This window comes from Hyperolius riggenbachi, chromosome 9, assembly GCF_040937935.1.
Source record: "Hyperolius riggenbachi isolate aHypRig1 chromosome 9, aHypRig1.pri, whole genome shotgun sequence".
Classification (NCBI taxonomy): Eukaryota; Metazoa; Chordata; class Amphibia; order Anura; family Hyperoliidae; genus Hyperolius; species Hyperolius riggenbachi.
In genome coordinates this window covers 19,438,979-19,456,067 of record NC_090654.1, presented here as the reverse complement: position 1 = coordinate 19,456,067, position 17,089 = coordinate 19,438,979, and the positions used below count along the sequence as shown (strand labels likewise).

The 17,089-nt window shown below is 46.0% G+C and overlaps 1 protein-coding gene across 1 annotated transcript; it reads right to left on the bottom strand.

Annotated features, from left to right (window-relative positions):
• Positions 1-4,042: 4,042 nt before the first annotated feature.
• On the bottom strand, positions 4,043-17,069 carry POLR2F (RNA polymerase II, I and III subunit F). The gene is made up of 5 exons (XM_068252083.1): positions 16,962-17,069; positions 12,110-12,179; positions 10,919-11,049; positions 7,856-7,927; positions 4,043-4,229 (listed from the first exon to the last, which is right to left on the bottom strand). Exons 1-5 carry the CDS (start codon positions 16,979-16,981, stop codon positions 4,139-4,141), a joined length of 384 nt encoding a protein of 127 aa, XP_068108184.1. The 5' UTR covers positions 16,982-17,069; the 3' UTR covers positions 4,043-4,138.
• Between the last annotated feature and the right edge of the window lie 20 nt (positions 17,070-17,089).

Genomic DNA, 17,089 nt, shown 5'->3' with positions numbered 1-17,089 from the left:
TTGCATTTTATTTTGTGCAATTCACTAGCAAGAGATTTACAAATCACAAGAAAGGCTCTGCTAGCGGATTCTAGGCCTTAGCCACTTTACCCCCATGCGTACGAATTTCTCCGTCCCTTTTTCCATCCATTCACCCCCAGGGACGGAGGAATCCGTACTTTCCACACTCCCGCCGCTGCCCGCGCTCCCGCTCGCACTCCCGCTCGTAAAAACGGCGCCCGCCACTCGCCCGGAGATCAATGAACCGGAAAATCCATTCCCGTTCCTTGATCTAAGCCCCGCAATGATCCGCTGCTTCTCCGCTAAGCAGCGCGATCATTGTGAGAAAAAAAAACTCTCAGCCTCCTACTACTTCCAGACGCTTGCATTAAACAAAAAGTTACTGTTGCCATCTTGTGGCCAAATAGTAAAACTACACCCTAAAGCATTTTTTACATACAAATAAATTAGTTTTACACTAAAAATTACCTCCTTACTTCCCACACTCCCCAATTTATTTATTTTTTGTAATTAAAAAAAAAAATACATAAATAGTTACCTTAGGGACTGAACTTTTTAAATATTTATGTCAAGAGGGTATAACACTGTTACTTTATAAACTATGGGCTTGTAATTAGGGATGGACGCAAAACTGAAAAACATGCACCTTTATTTCCAATTAAAATATTGGCACCAAACATTGTGATAGGGACATAATTTAAACGGTTTTATAACCGGGAGAAATGGGCAAATACATTTCATGGGTTTTAATTACAGTAGCATGCATTATTTGAAAACTATAAAAGCCGAAAACTGAAAAATACTACATTTTTTCCCACATTTTCCCATTAAAACACATTTAGAATAAACTAATTATTGGCATAATGTCCTACCTAAAGAAAGCCTAATTGGTGGCAAAAAAAACAAGATATAGTTCATTTCATTGTGATAAGTAATGATAAAGTTATAGACGAATGAATGGAAGGAGCGCTGAAAGGTGAAAAATGCTCTGGTGGTCAAGGGGTAAAAAAGTGGTTAAAGAGAATCTGTATTGTTAAAATCGCACAAAAGTAAACATACCAGTGCGTTAGAGGACATCTCCTATTACCCTCTGTCACAATTTTGCCGCTCCTCGCCGCATTAAAAGTGGTTAAAAAGAGTTTTAAAAAGTTTGTTTATAAACAAACAAAATGGTCACCAAAACAGGAAGTAGGTTGATGTACAGTATGTCCACACATAGAAAATACATCCATACACAAGCAGGCTGTATACAGCCTTCCTTTTGAATCTCAAGAGATCATTTGTGTGTTTCTTTCCCCCTGCAGCTATCTTCCACTGAAGTGTCAGGCTGTTTCTTCCTGCAGAGTGCAGACAGCTCTGCCTGTATGTCAGTATGTGAAAGCCCAGCCAGCTCAGAGGAGGATTTATCCAGCTTGTAAAACATGAGAGAAGAGAGAAGCTGTCCTAATCTAAATAATACACAGGCAGTGTGCAGAGGGGCCTGAAGGGGGGAGATGCATCACAGAACCAGAACACTGAAGAACTTGGCAGCCTTCCAGACACAGGCTGACAAGTCTGACAAGAGAGAGATAAGTTGATTTATTACAGAGATGGTGATAGTAAAACGTGCTGCAGTAAGCCAGAACACATTAGAATAGCTTTTGGAACTTGTAGGATGATAAAAAACAGGATGCAATTTTTGTTACGGAGTCTCTTTAAAGTATACCCGAGGTGGCAATAAAAAAAAAAAAAAAAAAAAAAAAGAAGGGGGGGGGGGGGATACCCAAGAGGGAAGGCTCTGCATCCCCCAGGGTTTTCCCACATCGTTCCTCCAGACCACCACAGCTGCTGGGTACACTCTTAAAGGTTACACCCATACAGCTCTTCATGCACGAGCGCTGCCATGAAACACATGCTCCAGGATCCACGCAAGGCACCGGTGGGAACCAGAGGACTGCAGAATGCAGAGGCTTCCTTTTTCTTAGGAAAGTATCTAATTTTTTTTTTAATTTTCTTTAAAGCTAGGTCCACACTGGTCCATTCAGGATCGCTTTCAAACGGATCCGTTTTTCTAAACTTTTTTTTTTCTCCCCCAGTTTTTCCAGAAACTCATTTTTCTGATATGAGTTATCACGGTTTAGATCAAGCCCCTAGTATGGACCTAGCCTTAAGAGGAACTGAAGATTCCCTAAAAACAAAGTGTTTCACTTACCTGGGGCTTCTGCCAACCCCTCGCAGCCGCCCTATCCCCCGCTGGTCCTCAATGATCCTCTGTTCTCCCTTCGCAGTGCAGTTTAGTTACCATCGACTTGCAAGTCGACGGCAACTGCGCAGCCCTGGCCGCTCGTATCTTTTTGCGTTCCTGTCCCGCAGGACGCTGTTGCAGAGGGGAACCGAAGGATATGCATATTCCAAGGTCTGCACAGGCACAGTTGCCATCGACTTACAAGTCGACGGTAACTAAACTGCACCGTGGCGGGAGAACGGAGGATCGTGAAGAACCGATGTAGGACAGGACGGCTGCAAGGGACTGGCAGAAGCCCCAGGTAAGTGAAACTTTGTTTTTAGGGAATCTTCAGGTCCACTTTAATACTGCCTCGGGTACACTAACTTTCCATGCAAGTCAAACTTCTTTTTAAGCAGCCCCCCCCTCAAAAAGAAGCCATTCTAACCCTTACCTATTCAATTAAAAGAGGGGGTGGGGTGCTCCAACTGTTACACAGACGTCACACCTTTTCCTTCACACATATTACAGCTATGTCTTTGCTCCTCTCCCAGAGTTACAGATCACCCGGCAAGCTCATGGTGAACCAAAAAACTCCTAGGAGCGTGTAAGGGGCTGAACTAGACCAAAAGTTTAGTAAGGAGGCTGTTTGGTCCTTTGTAGCCCCTTACACACTCCTAGTAGTTCTGGTTCACCATGAGCTTGCTGGGCAGTCTATAACTCTGGGTGTTTCAAGTCCTACTGCATAGAGCCACATTAATCCATGCCATGCACTGATGAGGATCAACCAACCCGAAACAGTCTGTATGCATGTCGGATTATTGTGGCTCTGTAATATTAACAAGCTGACACATCATTGCATTCCAGGGGTTCTGGAGGTGTGGTTACCAAACTGGAACAAAGGATGATTTGCATATTCAGCAGTGGTGCATTGTGGGAGACATCTCAGAGCTCACTGCAACCTGAATTATTGCAAATACCTTTTGTTTTAAAAAGGCAAACTTTTGTTTTATTCCATAATGGAGTTCCAAGCCCCCAAAATAAATATCTATTGTTTGTTAGTGCTGGTCGATCGGCCTTGCTGCTGCTGACAGGGAGGGTTTAGCAGCGGTCTGGCATTTTAATCTACTGCCGTGTTGACAACATGTGAATGCAGCGCTGGAATCAGAGCTAACCTGTCTCCCAGGTGTGACAGGAACGCGGGCGAAACAGACCACGGGCCCGGCCGGAACAAAGAGCAGGATTCATCCAGCCTCCCGATACTCCTGAGAAATGCGTCCCCACCTTGAGGATTTCCATAGCAACAGGTGCAGAGGTAGAGGCGCACAATGGCTGCTCTGTTCTCGTCGGTACAGGTAGTGGATGGGAGGGGGGTGGGGGACCGCTCACATTCTGGAACCCAAAGCGCTGTTTGCCTTTTTTTCTTTTCCCCTCCAGGGGAGCCAAAAGGAGTCGCACTTGCCAAGTGCAGGAATTTTTGAACTCCCATCCAGAATCCTATTAAGAGGCATCATAAAAACCAGCAAGGTCAAGGAGGAATTTCGGAGCGAGTCAGAACTGGAAATATTTTTTTGCGAGGATTCTTCACACCCAGAATATTTTTTAATTTTTTTTTATTTTTTTTGCGAGGATTCTTCACAGCCAGAGCAGGAACCCACGAGTTGTACGACACGTTTATTGCAACAGGAACAGATTATGAAACAAAAAACGCTTTACGAGCATCAGGCGAGCTGAAAGATACAAGCGTCGTACACCTCTTTACCTACTATCCAAATATTTGTGGAGACTCTGCCGACGCCGGCGTCTTAGCTCGCGGGGATAGAAAACAGGAGGCGCGAGTGGCGTTAATTATTTTAATTAAATATTTACATATTAAAATATCTTTATGTACAACAGTGGGGGGGGGGGAAGGAGGAAGAGGAAAGTCCAGCGGGTTCAGTCGGTAATGATGAGTTCGTCCACACCCCAATCTTCATAACTGCCATCGGGAAGATATCGTCTGATGATAATTGGGATCTTCCTGGCTCTATTTGAAGAAAAAATAAGTGTGAAGGATACACACACACACACAGATTTATAAAACTGCATACAGGCCGTTCCTTACAAAATGAACCATCATTTCAGACATAAAACAACACTTTTCCATTGTCCAGTATAAACATGCAATAAAGTTAATTGGCCTGATCAATTAGACTTGTCAAAGGTTTTCAGAAAAGTGGTTGTCTATTTGTATGAGGAGCTAAGCGGCTTACCAGATCCTTCCCTATAATGCACATTAACCACATAAGGACCAGGCTATGTTCAGCTGATCTGTGCTGCGTGGGCTCTCCAGCCCACAGCACAGATCAGCAGGCAGGCAGGGCGATCAGACTCCCCCCCCCCTTTTTTTCCCCACTAGGGGGATGTCCTGCTGGGGGGGGGGTCTGATCACCGCCGGCTATCTGCGTATAGCGATTTCCACCCTCCCTCCCCCTCCTTCCCATGGGCGGCACAAGGCGGCGATCCGTCCTGTGCCGCCTCTGACAGGCTTCAGCCTATCAAATGCCGGCGATCCCCGACCAGAGGCCGAGGATCGCCGATCTCCTTTACGGCGCTGCTGCGCAGCAGCGCCGTGCGACATAAACACCGGGGATTTCTTCCCCGCGTGTTTACATTTAGCCTGCGAGCCGCGATCGGAGGCTCGCAGGCTGTTCACGGAGACACCCTCTGAACTGACATGAAAAGTTTCCATGTAAAACCACTTACGACCTGCCGCCGCCTATGAGCGTTAGGCGGTCGTTAAGTGGTTAAAGGGAACCTGAATTGAAGGGATACGTAGGCTTCCATGTTTATTTACTTTTAAGCAATACCAGTTGCCTGGCTCTCCTGCTGACCCCCTGCCTCTAATACTTTCAGCTATAGACCCTGAACAAGCATGCAGCAGATCAGGTGTTTCTGACATTGTCAGATATGACAAGATTAGCTGCACGCTTGTTTCTGGTGTTATTCAGACACTACTACAGCCAAATAGATCAGCAGGGCTGCCAGGCAACTGGTATTATTTAAAAGGAAATAAATATGGCAGCATCCATATACCTCTCACTTCAGGTTCCCTTTAAGCAGTGGCATAGGTGCTGCAACCTGTCTGACACTCTGGCTAGGGAGAAGGTCTGGCTAGGGAGGAGGCTTGTTTCACTATGAGCTGCTACGTGTTAGAGCAGGGGTCCCCAAACTTTTTCAGTCAAGGGCCGGGTCAACATAATTCAGACTGCTGGGGGACCGGAACATACATAAAAGGATTGCTAAAAAAAATTACACTAAATCTAGGTATTGATTCCCCCCAATCATGCCTGGAGGAGACCTCCCAGCAGCAGCCATTCAGTCATGCGGCGCATGAAGAACGTCTTTTTGCACCAGACAGTGAAGCATACCCAGGTGACAACCTGTCGTCCAATTGGACAGCAGTGTCACCTGATGCAGAACTGGAAGCCAGCCAATGACTGCACACTGGCTTCTACAGTATATGGATGGGTGATGCCAGCACTGCTATTCTATATGCGGTGCACCAATATTTAAACTACAGTGAATGGGATCTGCGCTGCAATTCCCAGAAAATCGCACTGCTGTGCAGCGCATATGATGGGAACAGTGGAAGGGCTGTCTATGCCCTTCTACCGTTCTTGCGTGTCGCACTCTATACACGCTGCCAAAATGCGCACAACAGCACGTATACTCTGAACAAGGCCATACATTTTGAGTTTGGGTGCCAGTGAAAAAGCCTCAGGGGGGCCGCAAGCGGCCCGTGGGCCTTAGTTTGAGGACCACTGTGTTAGAGGCTTGCACGGGCCTAATTTTTCAGAACAAAATACATATATCCCGGCACATCGCCTCTAGTTAGGACATTAAATAAATTATTAAGGAAAGGTGGGTGCTGAAGGAGGTGTGGCTAGAAAACAGCAAAAATCTATTAACCCTTCACACTCTCACATGCAAATGTTCAAACAAATGCATTCGCAGATTTACTCATCCAGGCACAACTGTTATCCCTACAGCTAAGTTAAAAGCCAGGGTTTTAGTTCACAGAAGAATGCATTCTTATGCTTAGTCACCTATACTGCGCAGAAGTACCCAGGTAAATTTTTCAGATCCACACCCGACCCGACAAAACCCAGACCCAAAACCCGACTCGCTTTTTCCATTAAAAAATATACATTGGTAGTCTCCCTGGAATACTGTAAAGTTAGTGAAACCTATTTTTATACACAAACCAAAGCCAAAGAAGTGTTAAAGATTTTTGTTTTACTTTTGACTACTAAATTAGCTCATGCTTGCTTTCACTACCCGCAACCCAATTTGAATCAAAACGGGTACCCGAACCCGACCCGTAATTCAGGTGACCCGCGGGTACCCGACCTGCTGCAGGGGTCTGCTATGTGTACCGCCAACAGATATTGCCGGCACTTTCTTCAGGCTGGAAATTGAATTTTCCTGTCAAACAAAAGTCTGCCTTCTTAAAACAGAAGGTTGGAGTGAGATCTGAGGTTTCCCACAATGCATCACCACTGAATATGTCCCACCACATACAGCATGCCACGCACTGATGAGTCTGCATGCATGTTGTATTATTGTGGCTCTGTACAATTAACAAGCTGACACATCATTGCATTAGTGGTTCTGGAGGTGTGGTTAGCTTACGGGGCAAAAAAGGATGATTTGCATATTCAGCAGTCATGTATTGTGGGAGACATCATAACCTCACTCCAACCTGAATAATTGCAAATACCTTCAGTTTTAAAAAGGCAAACTCTTGTTTTATTCCATAATGGAGTTCCAAGCCCCCAAAATAAATATCTATTGTTTGTTTCTGTTTTTCTGTTTTAAGAAGGCAAACTTGTTTTGTGCAACACCTGTAACAAGAGGGATACAGCGGCTTCCATATTTTCTTTTAAGCATTACCAGTTACCTGGCTGTCCTACTGATTCTCTGCCTACAATACTTTTAGCCATAGCCCCTGAACAAGCATGCAGCAGATCAGGCGTTTCTGACATTATTAGCTGCATGCTTGTTTCTGGTGTGGTCTTCCTCCTCCTGCCCCCTTCCATGGTCCCGCTGGCAACTCTGTTAATCTGGCGACTTCAGCTAAAGTCGTGCGTGCCATCATGCCGGTCGCCGTAAGCGCCCTGTGAATGCGCAGTTCTCTAAAGACTGTACCACGCATTCGCAGGGCGCTTATGGTGACCGGCATGATGGCACGCACGACTTCAGCAGAACTTTCTGGATTACTGGAGCCGCCAGCGGGACCATGGAAGGGAGAAATAGGAAGCCGGGGGACATCGTGGGTTACGGGGAAGGGGGGGGTCGGGAGGGCTGGAGGAAGCCTCAGATTTTCAATTTAGGCCACTGCTCAGGGTCCTTTTCTGCTTGCCGTTGGTACATCAATGACTGACAACGCACATTTTGTAAAGCTGTTCTACTGACATTTAGGGATGGACAACGAGTTAATGCAAAATTGCATGCAGCTTGCAAATAAACCAATCAAATGCAACACTGGCTGGCCCATTCTCAGGCTGCATACATTTGCATGATTAGGATAAAATTGGATCAGCTTAGAATCATTTGTAGCTCAATGGCCCCCCCTAGTGTCAGTACACAGGAAGGAGTCTTCAGACTTACTTGAGTTCCTTCATGGCGATCAGCAGAGGGTCCGTCTCGCCTTCCAACTCCACCATAACCGGAGCACACATTCTGGGGAAGAAGAAAAGTCAAATGAAACCCAATGAATACGTTCTTTTTTAAGTCATAAATTAGTCTTTGTCTATTGTAAAATCTCACCTAAATCAGATTTACATTCTGAAATTTATTAGCGATGCCGACATCTTTACTGCTGGCAAGGTGAAGCACTGTGGAATTGTTTCCCCCTCACATTTGTAAGGTGAACAGAAACATACCCCAATTTCCCAGAGTGCTCTGGGGCAGAAAGCTGCGTGACATCACAGCCTAGGCCAAACATCACTGGGAGGGTCGGGGTTACATACCAAGAAACAGTAATGTAAACCGTATATTCTTGGCTGTAAGTCAAGAAGTTTAGGTGCGATTCACAAATGTAAAGTATCGGTGTCGCCTTATATGCGCACCTCGTTCGTCTAGACGTGGGTCAGAGAACCTCTTTTCCCCAATACTATATGCAGAGTGGCTGCAGCGGAAAGGAACATTTCACCCATCTACCAAGTGCGCCCGCCTCTCTCTTCCCCCAGAATGCTGAGCAGCCGCAGCAAAAGAACATATGTACCCTGCACTGGCGGACACCATCTTTTCTTCCGTGCGGTCTGGTTAGCGTGTACCAGCGCCCCCTGTAGGTACCGGATGCATGTCACATGACATAGGAAGACTTTGGAGGGACACTGGTACACTCTGACCTGTCCACAGGGAAGAGGAGATGAGAGGAGCTTATGCCCGGCAGGGGAATAGGTAGAGAATGGCCTCAATTCACTAAGATCGTGCTGGAGATAATAAAGGCAAGAGAAAACTTACCTCCACACAGTGAGAGAGTTATCTTATCTCTTCATTCCTTAAAGGGAACCTTAACTGAACGGGGGGTAAAGAGTTTCACTTACCTGGGGCTATTATCAGCCCCCTGCAGCAGTCCTGTGCCCTCGGAGCCGCTCTGGAATCCTCTGGTCCCCCACTTGTCACTTAGTTTCGTTTTTGACGACTCACCAGTCGCCGGCCGCCATGCGTATTATTGGACGCATTCACCGATGCAATTAGCGCTATTGCGGACCGCAACGCGTACAAAAATACGCATTGCCGCATATCTACGCGTGCGGAATGCGGCAACGCGTATTTTTGTACGCGTTGCGGCCCGCAATAGCGCTAATTGCATTGGTGAATGCGTCCAATAATACGCATGGCGGCCGGCGACTGGTGAGTCGTCAAAAACGAAACTAAGTGACAGCAGGGGACCAGAGGATTCCAGAGCGGCGCCGAGGGCACAGGACTACTGCAGGGGGCTGATAATAGCCCCAGGTAAGTGAAACTCTTTACCCCCCGTTCAGTTAAGGTTCCCTTTAAGTTACCTCCTCTGTAGTTAAGTTACCTCCTCTGTAGTTAAGTTACCGCCTCTGTAGTTAAGTTACCGCCTCTGTAGTTAAGTTACCGCCTCTGTAGTTAAGTTACCGCCTCTGTAGTTAAGTTACCTCCTCTGTAGTTAAGTTACCTCCTCTGTAGTTAAGTTACCTCCTCTGTAGTTAAGTTACCTCCTCTGTAGTTAAGTTACCTCCTCTGTAGTTAAGTTACCTCCTCTGTAGTTAAGTTACCTCCTCTGTAGTTAAGTTACCTCCTCTGTAGTTAAGTTACCTCCTCTGTAGTTAAGTTACCTCCTCTGTAGTTAAGTTACCTCCTCTGTAGTTAAGTTACCTCCTCTGTAGTTAAGTTACCTCCTCTGTAGTTAAGTTACCTCCTCTGTAGTTAAGTTACCTCCTCTGTAGTTAAGTTACCTCCTCTGTAGTTAAGTTACCTCCTCTGTAGTTAAGTTACCTCCTCTGTAGTTAAGTTACCTCCTCTGTAGTTAAGTTACCTCCTCTGTAGTTATTTTCACATGCAGTTAATTAACAGCCTATCATTAACTCTGGAGTTTTTTTTAAGGATTGAAGAGTTAACTTAAAGGGATACTGTAGGGGGGTCAGGGGAAAATGAGCTGAACTTACCCCGGGCTTCTAATGGTCCCCCGCAGACATCCTGTGTCCGTGCAGCCAGTCACCGATGCTCCGGCCCCGCCTCCAGTTCACTTCTGGAATTTCTGACTTTAAAGTCAGAAAACCACTGCGCCTGCGTTGCCGTGTCCTCGCTCCCGCTGATGTCAACAGGAGTGTACTGCGCAGACACAGACCATACTGGGCCTGCGCTGTGCGCTCTTGATGACATCAGCGGGATCGAGGACACGGCAATGCAGGCGCAGTGGTTTTCTGACTTTAAAGTCAGAAATTCCAGAAGTGAACCAGAGGCGGGGCCAGAGCATCGGCGAGTGGCTGCGCCAACACAGGATGTCTGCGGGTGACCATTAGAAGCCCCGGGTGTGTTCAGCTCATTTTCTCCCGACCCCCCTACAGTATCCCTTTAAAGACAGAAGAGTTAACTTTAGGCTTGCCTGAGGTAAAATGTTTCCTGAATACTACATGCCTTATCACCATGGTAACAACTCTAGAAACGTTATTAAAGACAGGAGATAAGCTTAGTGAATTGAGGCCAATGTTCCTTTCACTGCAACCACTCTGCACTTGGAGAAAGAGAGAGGCGTGCGCACTGAGGAGAGGGGTGGAATACTCCTTCCTCTGCGGCCACTGTGCATATTGTACCCGGGGGGGGGCTGCACTTGGTGGAGAAGAGAGAATGAGGATCCTGCCTGCACTTTGGGGAAAGGACACTGGTTGCACTGGCTCCTTGTACCCGAGTATACAGGCAGTTCACTGCTTACAAACAACGAGTTAAAATTTTTCGACCCGTCGATCTGACAGGAAATTGCATGGTGTGTACCTAGTATTAATGAAAAAAATAAAGTACTGTATGACTATTAGTTCGAAAATAAAGAAAACGTGGGTGGGCGATTTGGGGACAATGAACTACTGTTGCAATGCAGACATTTGGCACCTGCTGATGTTTATACTTTGTGTAAAGAATAAAAAGATACACTTTTCTACTGAATTGGGCAGCAGCCGTTACACAGACGGGCACACTTACGCGATCTGCAGCGCTCTGGTACCCAGCACACGCGCCCTCTCGTATTTGGTCATGTAGTTGGTTGTGATGCGTTTCTGGTTGGCCTGCTGGCCTTCACCAGCCGGCAAGATTGCCACATTTTCTTGGTCTTCCTAAAAAACGAGAATTGACAAAAGCAATTTAGTGACTACGACAAAGCAGATAAACCTCTGCAAATGAAGTCAGGGACAAAGGACAACTAACATGAGGGATATGGGAGCTGTCAAATTGGTTTCCTTTTAAACAATACCAGTTGCCTGGCTATCTTTCTTACCCTCTGCCTCTAATACATTTAGCCATAGAGCCCGAACAAGCATGCAGCATTTCTGACATTGTCACATCTGACAAGATTAGCTGCATATTTGTTTCTGGTGTGTGATTCAGATACTACTGCAGCAAAAGAGATCAGCAGGGCTGCCAGGCAACTGGTAATGTTTAAAGAACAAGCGACACCCATGCTAACCTAGAAATAAAAAACACATATATAAGTAGATAAATACTACTTCTACTTACATAACAGATGTATTGTGCTATCCGCGTAATGATTCCTGTGAATTTTATAAAGGAAAAGCAGAAAATCCTATTCTAGGCAGTGGCCATCTTGCCAAGCTAATGCTGACATCATATCCTCCCTGACTCTTGTTTTCCCCCCTCCCTTCTCTTGCTCATTGTGTATTCATTAGCTGCCCTCCTCCCAGAGTCTTCAGATACTCCCACTGAGGTGTATACTAGGAACTGTACTGTCTTATCCTCCAATCACTGAGTCACCTCAGCCTTGCTTGTAAACACAAGTGATAAGCTAGGCAGGGAAATAAATGGAAGAGGAGGAATATATTATACATAAAAAGAACTCCCAGCATTCAAAAGAACTCCCAACATTCAACTCTTTGGCACTGTTTGGCACTAGGGCCAGTGCTCCTAAAGTATGTGATAACTACAAACCATAACAGCAGAAAAAGTTTTGCAAGTTTTGAATGCAGGATTAGCATCTTTATCACTTAATACACTCAGACCAGTTGCTGTTGAAATTTGATTTTTATGGTAACGATACCGCTTTAAAAGGAAAAACACATGGCAGCCTCCATATACCTCTCACCTCACCTGCACAAGGTTCATACATTCTTGCATTTGGACATTACTTTTACATATAACACAACATAATGAGCTGCTGACCTCCTCAGCGTTGTCCAAGTCATCAAGCCCTTCATCTTCTTCTCCATCATCAAAGTCATCACCATCAAAACTGGGGAGAGAGAAATAGATTATAAATAAAAACGTTGTTCTAAAGTGCTACAGCTATTTCATGAAACTATCTAATTTGCAGGAAAAACTTAAATGCTTTATGGATACCTTAACTCAAAATTTACAAGGCGGCCATACCAAGGGCTTCTTTAGAGCACCATAAACGGTGTGGCCCTCAGCTTTGGCGCTATAAGTATCAAAGCTTGCATAACGGATATTCTGATAACCAGCTTTTCATGCCAAAGTCACCAGCGCTGGAGCCGGACACCACTCCCAGACAAGAGATGTAATCACGTTGACAAACTACATCTCCCAGCAAGCACTGTGGTGGCCAGGGCAGCATCACTGCAGCCAGTTTGAGCGGTGGTATCCGCAGCTGGAGAATCAAGATTGAGGGCTGCTTACCAGCAGGGGCAGCCCCTTGAAGGTAATTAAATTCTCACTGACCTCCCAACAACCCCCACCCTTCACAAACCTCCCTTTATTTTAACCTTTCGTGCGGTGATCCCTTTACATGCTTAGTCTGCTGGTGCAACATGTCCTTCACAAATCAATGTGTACAGCAGAGCTCATTTCAATGATCTCCAATATAGGATGCAGGAAGGTAGTCAGTGACCCATCAAGAGCTTAGAACAAACCTTCCCAAGAAGGCTCGCTTATAGTGGGATTGCATGACCGGAATTATTTCTCTCCTTAGGAACCTCATTTACACCTACAATTAAGCTTGGTCTTGCTTCCCCTTCACACGGCGCCATGACGCACACCGGCCTCACAGGAGACCCTCAGCCCACTGCTCTCATGTGACCAAATCACGCTATGGACGTTACACCTCCTCCCACCAACAATAAAACCTCACTGCTGTGCTGAAGGGCTTAGAAGGAGGTCCTCTAAGGACAGTCAGTGACATGACTATGTACTCTGTAATGTGCTGCAGGAGATGTCAGTGCTATATAAATACATAATAATATGGTAGGACATTAGACTATGACGGTGATTAGATTGTGAGCTCCTCTGAGGACAGTCAGTGACATGACTATGTACTCTGTAATGTGCTGCAGAAGATGTCAGTGCTATATAAATACATAATAATATGGTAGGACATTAGACTATGACTATGGTAGGGATTAGAGTGTGAGCTCCTCTGAGGACAGTCAGTGACATGACTATGTACTCTGTAAAGTGCTTCAGAAGTGATCACTGGTATATAAATACATAATTATATAGTATAGACACAATCAGGACATGCAGCTGATTCAGTAATGGGTGTATGTGAAGAGATGAAAGCACATAGGGTACACAGGAGATATTAATATGCAGTGATATGTAGCTGATGCAGTAATGTGTGTATTTGGAGGGTGTAGAGCAGCCTTGTTCAACCTCTTTACCCTGGCGTAAAGCCTAATCTAGACGGAGCGATCGCCTCTTCCGCACCCCCGCGCGCGTCGGATTCGATACCCGCTCGTCCCCGCTTATCTTCCGCTCGATTCCCCGCTAACATCGCTCCGTGTGTACCTAGCTTAACACCGCAAGTATTTTGTGGATCTCAAGGAACCCCTGCATTTATTTTGCAGGAGGCATGGTCTTTATAAGCTGGTGTAGCTGTGTATGTCACTACCCCTATTAATGTGCTCTTCATTATAATAGACTCCTTATTCTAGTGCTTTTTTTAGTTATTATTCTGACCCCCATTTAAGTGCTTTTTAAAGTACTCCCCATCATACTTCCCCCAACGATTGGGAAAACTGCCAGGGAAGCCCTACAGAGTACTCAAGGACTGAGCAGTGCTTTTCAGCGCAGCTAGATTTGGGTGCAACCGGCACCACCATAGACTAATAGGAATCACACCTTTGCAGCGCTCAGTGAGTATCGTCGGCACCGTCAGAAGACTGAGCTGAAGTTGCTTAAAAAAAACACAATAATTTGGCCTCCAGCAATCGCTGGAATCTGAATTATATCATTCCCCCACTATCCATGGCGGCCTGGAGGGGGAATAGTAATTAACACGGCCCGAACTTGTGCAGAAGCAGGATCAGCCATATACCGGCTGTATCCTGCGGCGATTTTAAATGTATGCCTCCTGGACCCTCACCTGCCGGATTGAGGTAGCGATCTACTACCTATATACTGAAGGCAGATACACATAGGTAACCTATACCGAAGACACCTATACCTAACTACTTAAACTAAAGGCACTTGTACCTTGCTAGCCTATACTGAAGGCAGATATACCTAGGTAACCTATACTGAAGGCACCTATACCTAACTACCTATACTGAAGGCACCTATACCTAACTACCTATACTGAAGGCACCTATACCTAACTACCTATACTGAAGGCACCTATACCTAACTACCTATACTGAAGGCACATATACCTAACTACCTATACTGAAGGCACATATACCTAGCTAACCTATACTGAAGGCACATATACTTAGCTAACCTATACTGAAGGCACCTATACTTAACTACCTATACTGAAGGCACCTATACCTAAGGCACCTAGACAAAGACAAAAAGACAAATAATATTTAGATTGCGCTTTTCTCCTTGCGGACTCAAAGCGCCAGAGCAGCAGCCACTAGGGCGCGCTCTATTGGCAGTAGCAGTGTAAGGGAGACTTGCCAAAGGTCTCCTACTGTATTAGTGCTGGCTTACTGAACAGGCAGAGCCGAGATTCGAACCCTGGTCTCCTGTGTCAGAGGCAGAGCCCTTAACCATTACACCAACAGCCAACCTATACTGAAGGCACCTATACCTAACTACCTATACTGAAGGCACCTATACCTAACTACGTATACTGAAGGCACCTATACCTAACTACCTATACCTAGCTAACCTATACTGAAAGCACATATACCTAGCTAACCTATACTAAAGGCACATATACCTAGCTAACCTATACTGAAAGCACATATACCTAGCTAACCTATACTGCAGGCACATATACCTAGCTAACTTATACTGAAAGCACATATACCTAGCTAACCTATACTGCAGGCACATATACCTAGCTAACCTATACTGCAGGCACATATACCTAGCTAACCTATACTGCAGGCACATATACCTAGCTAACCTATACTGCAGGCACATATACCTAGCTAGCCTATACTGCAGGCACATATACCTAGCTAACCTATACTGCAGGCACATATACCTAGCTAACCTATACTGAAAGCACATATACCTAGCTAACCTATACTGAAAGCACATATACCTAGCTAACCTATACTGAAAGCACATATACCTAGCTAACCTATACTGAAGGCACCTATACCTAGCTAACCTATACTGAAGGCACCTATACCTAGCTAACCTATACTGAAGGCACCTATACCTAGCTAAGCTATACTGAAGGCACCTATACCTAGCTAAGCTATACTGAAGGCACCTATACCTAGCTAACCTATACTGAAGGCACCTATACCTAGCTAACCTATACTGAAGGCACCTATACCTAGCTAACCTATACTGAAGGCACCTATACCTAGCTAACCTATACTGAAGGCACCTATACCTAGCTAACCTATACTGAAGGCACCTATACCTAGCTAACCTATACTGAAGGCACCTATACCTAGCTAACCTATACTGAAGGCACCTATACCTAGCTAACCTATACTGAAGGCACCTATACCTGGCTAACCTATACTGAAGGCACCTATACCTGGCTAACCTATACTGAAGGCACCTATACCTAGCTAACCTATACTGAAGGAACCTATACCTAGCTAACCTATACTGAAGGCACCTATACCTAGCTAACCTATACTGAAGGCACCTATACCTAGCTAACCTATACTGAAGGCACCTATACCTAGCTAACCTATACTGAAGGCACCTATACGTAGCTAACCTATACTGCAGGCACCTATACCTAGCTAACCTATACTGCAGGCACCTATACCTAGCTAACCTATACTGAAAGCACATATACCTAGCTAACCTATACTGCAGGCACCTATACCTAGCTAACCTATACTGAAGGCACATATACTTCAGTGTTCTCCCCAGAATTTTTTTCCAGCCGGGTGGCATGAAATAGTAGCCCGGTGGCATGAAAAAGTAGCCGGGTGGGGAGAGATGAAAATGCAGGGCAACTGTGCTTACAGCATAGGAGGTGGCGAGGAGGTGAGCCGATGACAGCCGGGTGGTCACCAAATCTAGCCGGGTGGAGCGCCCGGCTAAAAGAGCCTGGGGAGAACACTGTACTTAGCTAACCTATACTGAAGGCACCTATACCCAGCTAACCTATACTGAAGGAACCTATACCTAACTACCTATACAGGGGGCGTGCATTTGAAATGTTGGTAGATCGCCCGGCCTCGGCGAATTTTGAAGTAGCTTGCGAGCTAAAAAAGTGTGGGCACCTCTGGTGTAGGAAATATAAGACTATGTAGGGGGGGCAGTAACAGATGGGGGATAGGTGGGGACGTGGGGTAAATAGGGGATGTATGTGTATATGTGGATGGTGTAGGTATAGGGGGATCAGTCGTGTGTATATATGAGGGGGGGGGGGTGTATAAGTTGAGGATTAATGTGAATATGTTGGGGGGTAGTGATCTAAGGAGATGTGGGGGAGGGGGATGTGTACATGTTGGGGGAGGGTAATGTGAGGACATGGTATTCGCACTTTCGCAGCAATGTGTCCGGTGGGCACAGGCTGACCCCCCGCCCCGCCCCGCCCCGCCGCCACACGTGTCACCTCCCCGCACTGTCCCCGGCCGCATGGAGATGGAGGGGCGGCGGCACGGGAGAGGCGGGCCTCGCACTTACTTACTTGTCCTCGTTGTCAGACATGTCGCTGCTCCGCTTTTCTCACCACACCGCGCCGCACAACACGAGCACCGGAACAGGAAGCGCGTCACCTCCCGACTCCGCGAAGCCACGCCCACGGCCGCTCTGAAG

Bases quoted from the DNA above. Each gene is read 5' to 3' on its own strand.
- POLR2F (XM_068252083.1), bottom strand. From the start codon at position 16,981: ATGTCTGACAACGAGGACAA. The intron at 11,050-12,109 runs GTCAGCAGCTCA...CTCGTTTTTTAG, and splicing joins ACTTGGACAACGCTGAGGAG to GAAGACCAAGAAAATGTGGC. The intron at 7,928-10,918 runs GTAAGTGTGCCC...CTTCTTCCCCAG, and splicing joins ACCAGAGCGCTGCAGATCGC to AATGTGTGCTCCGGTTATGG.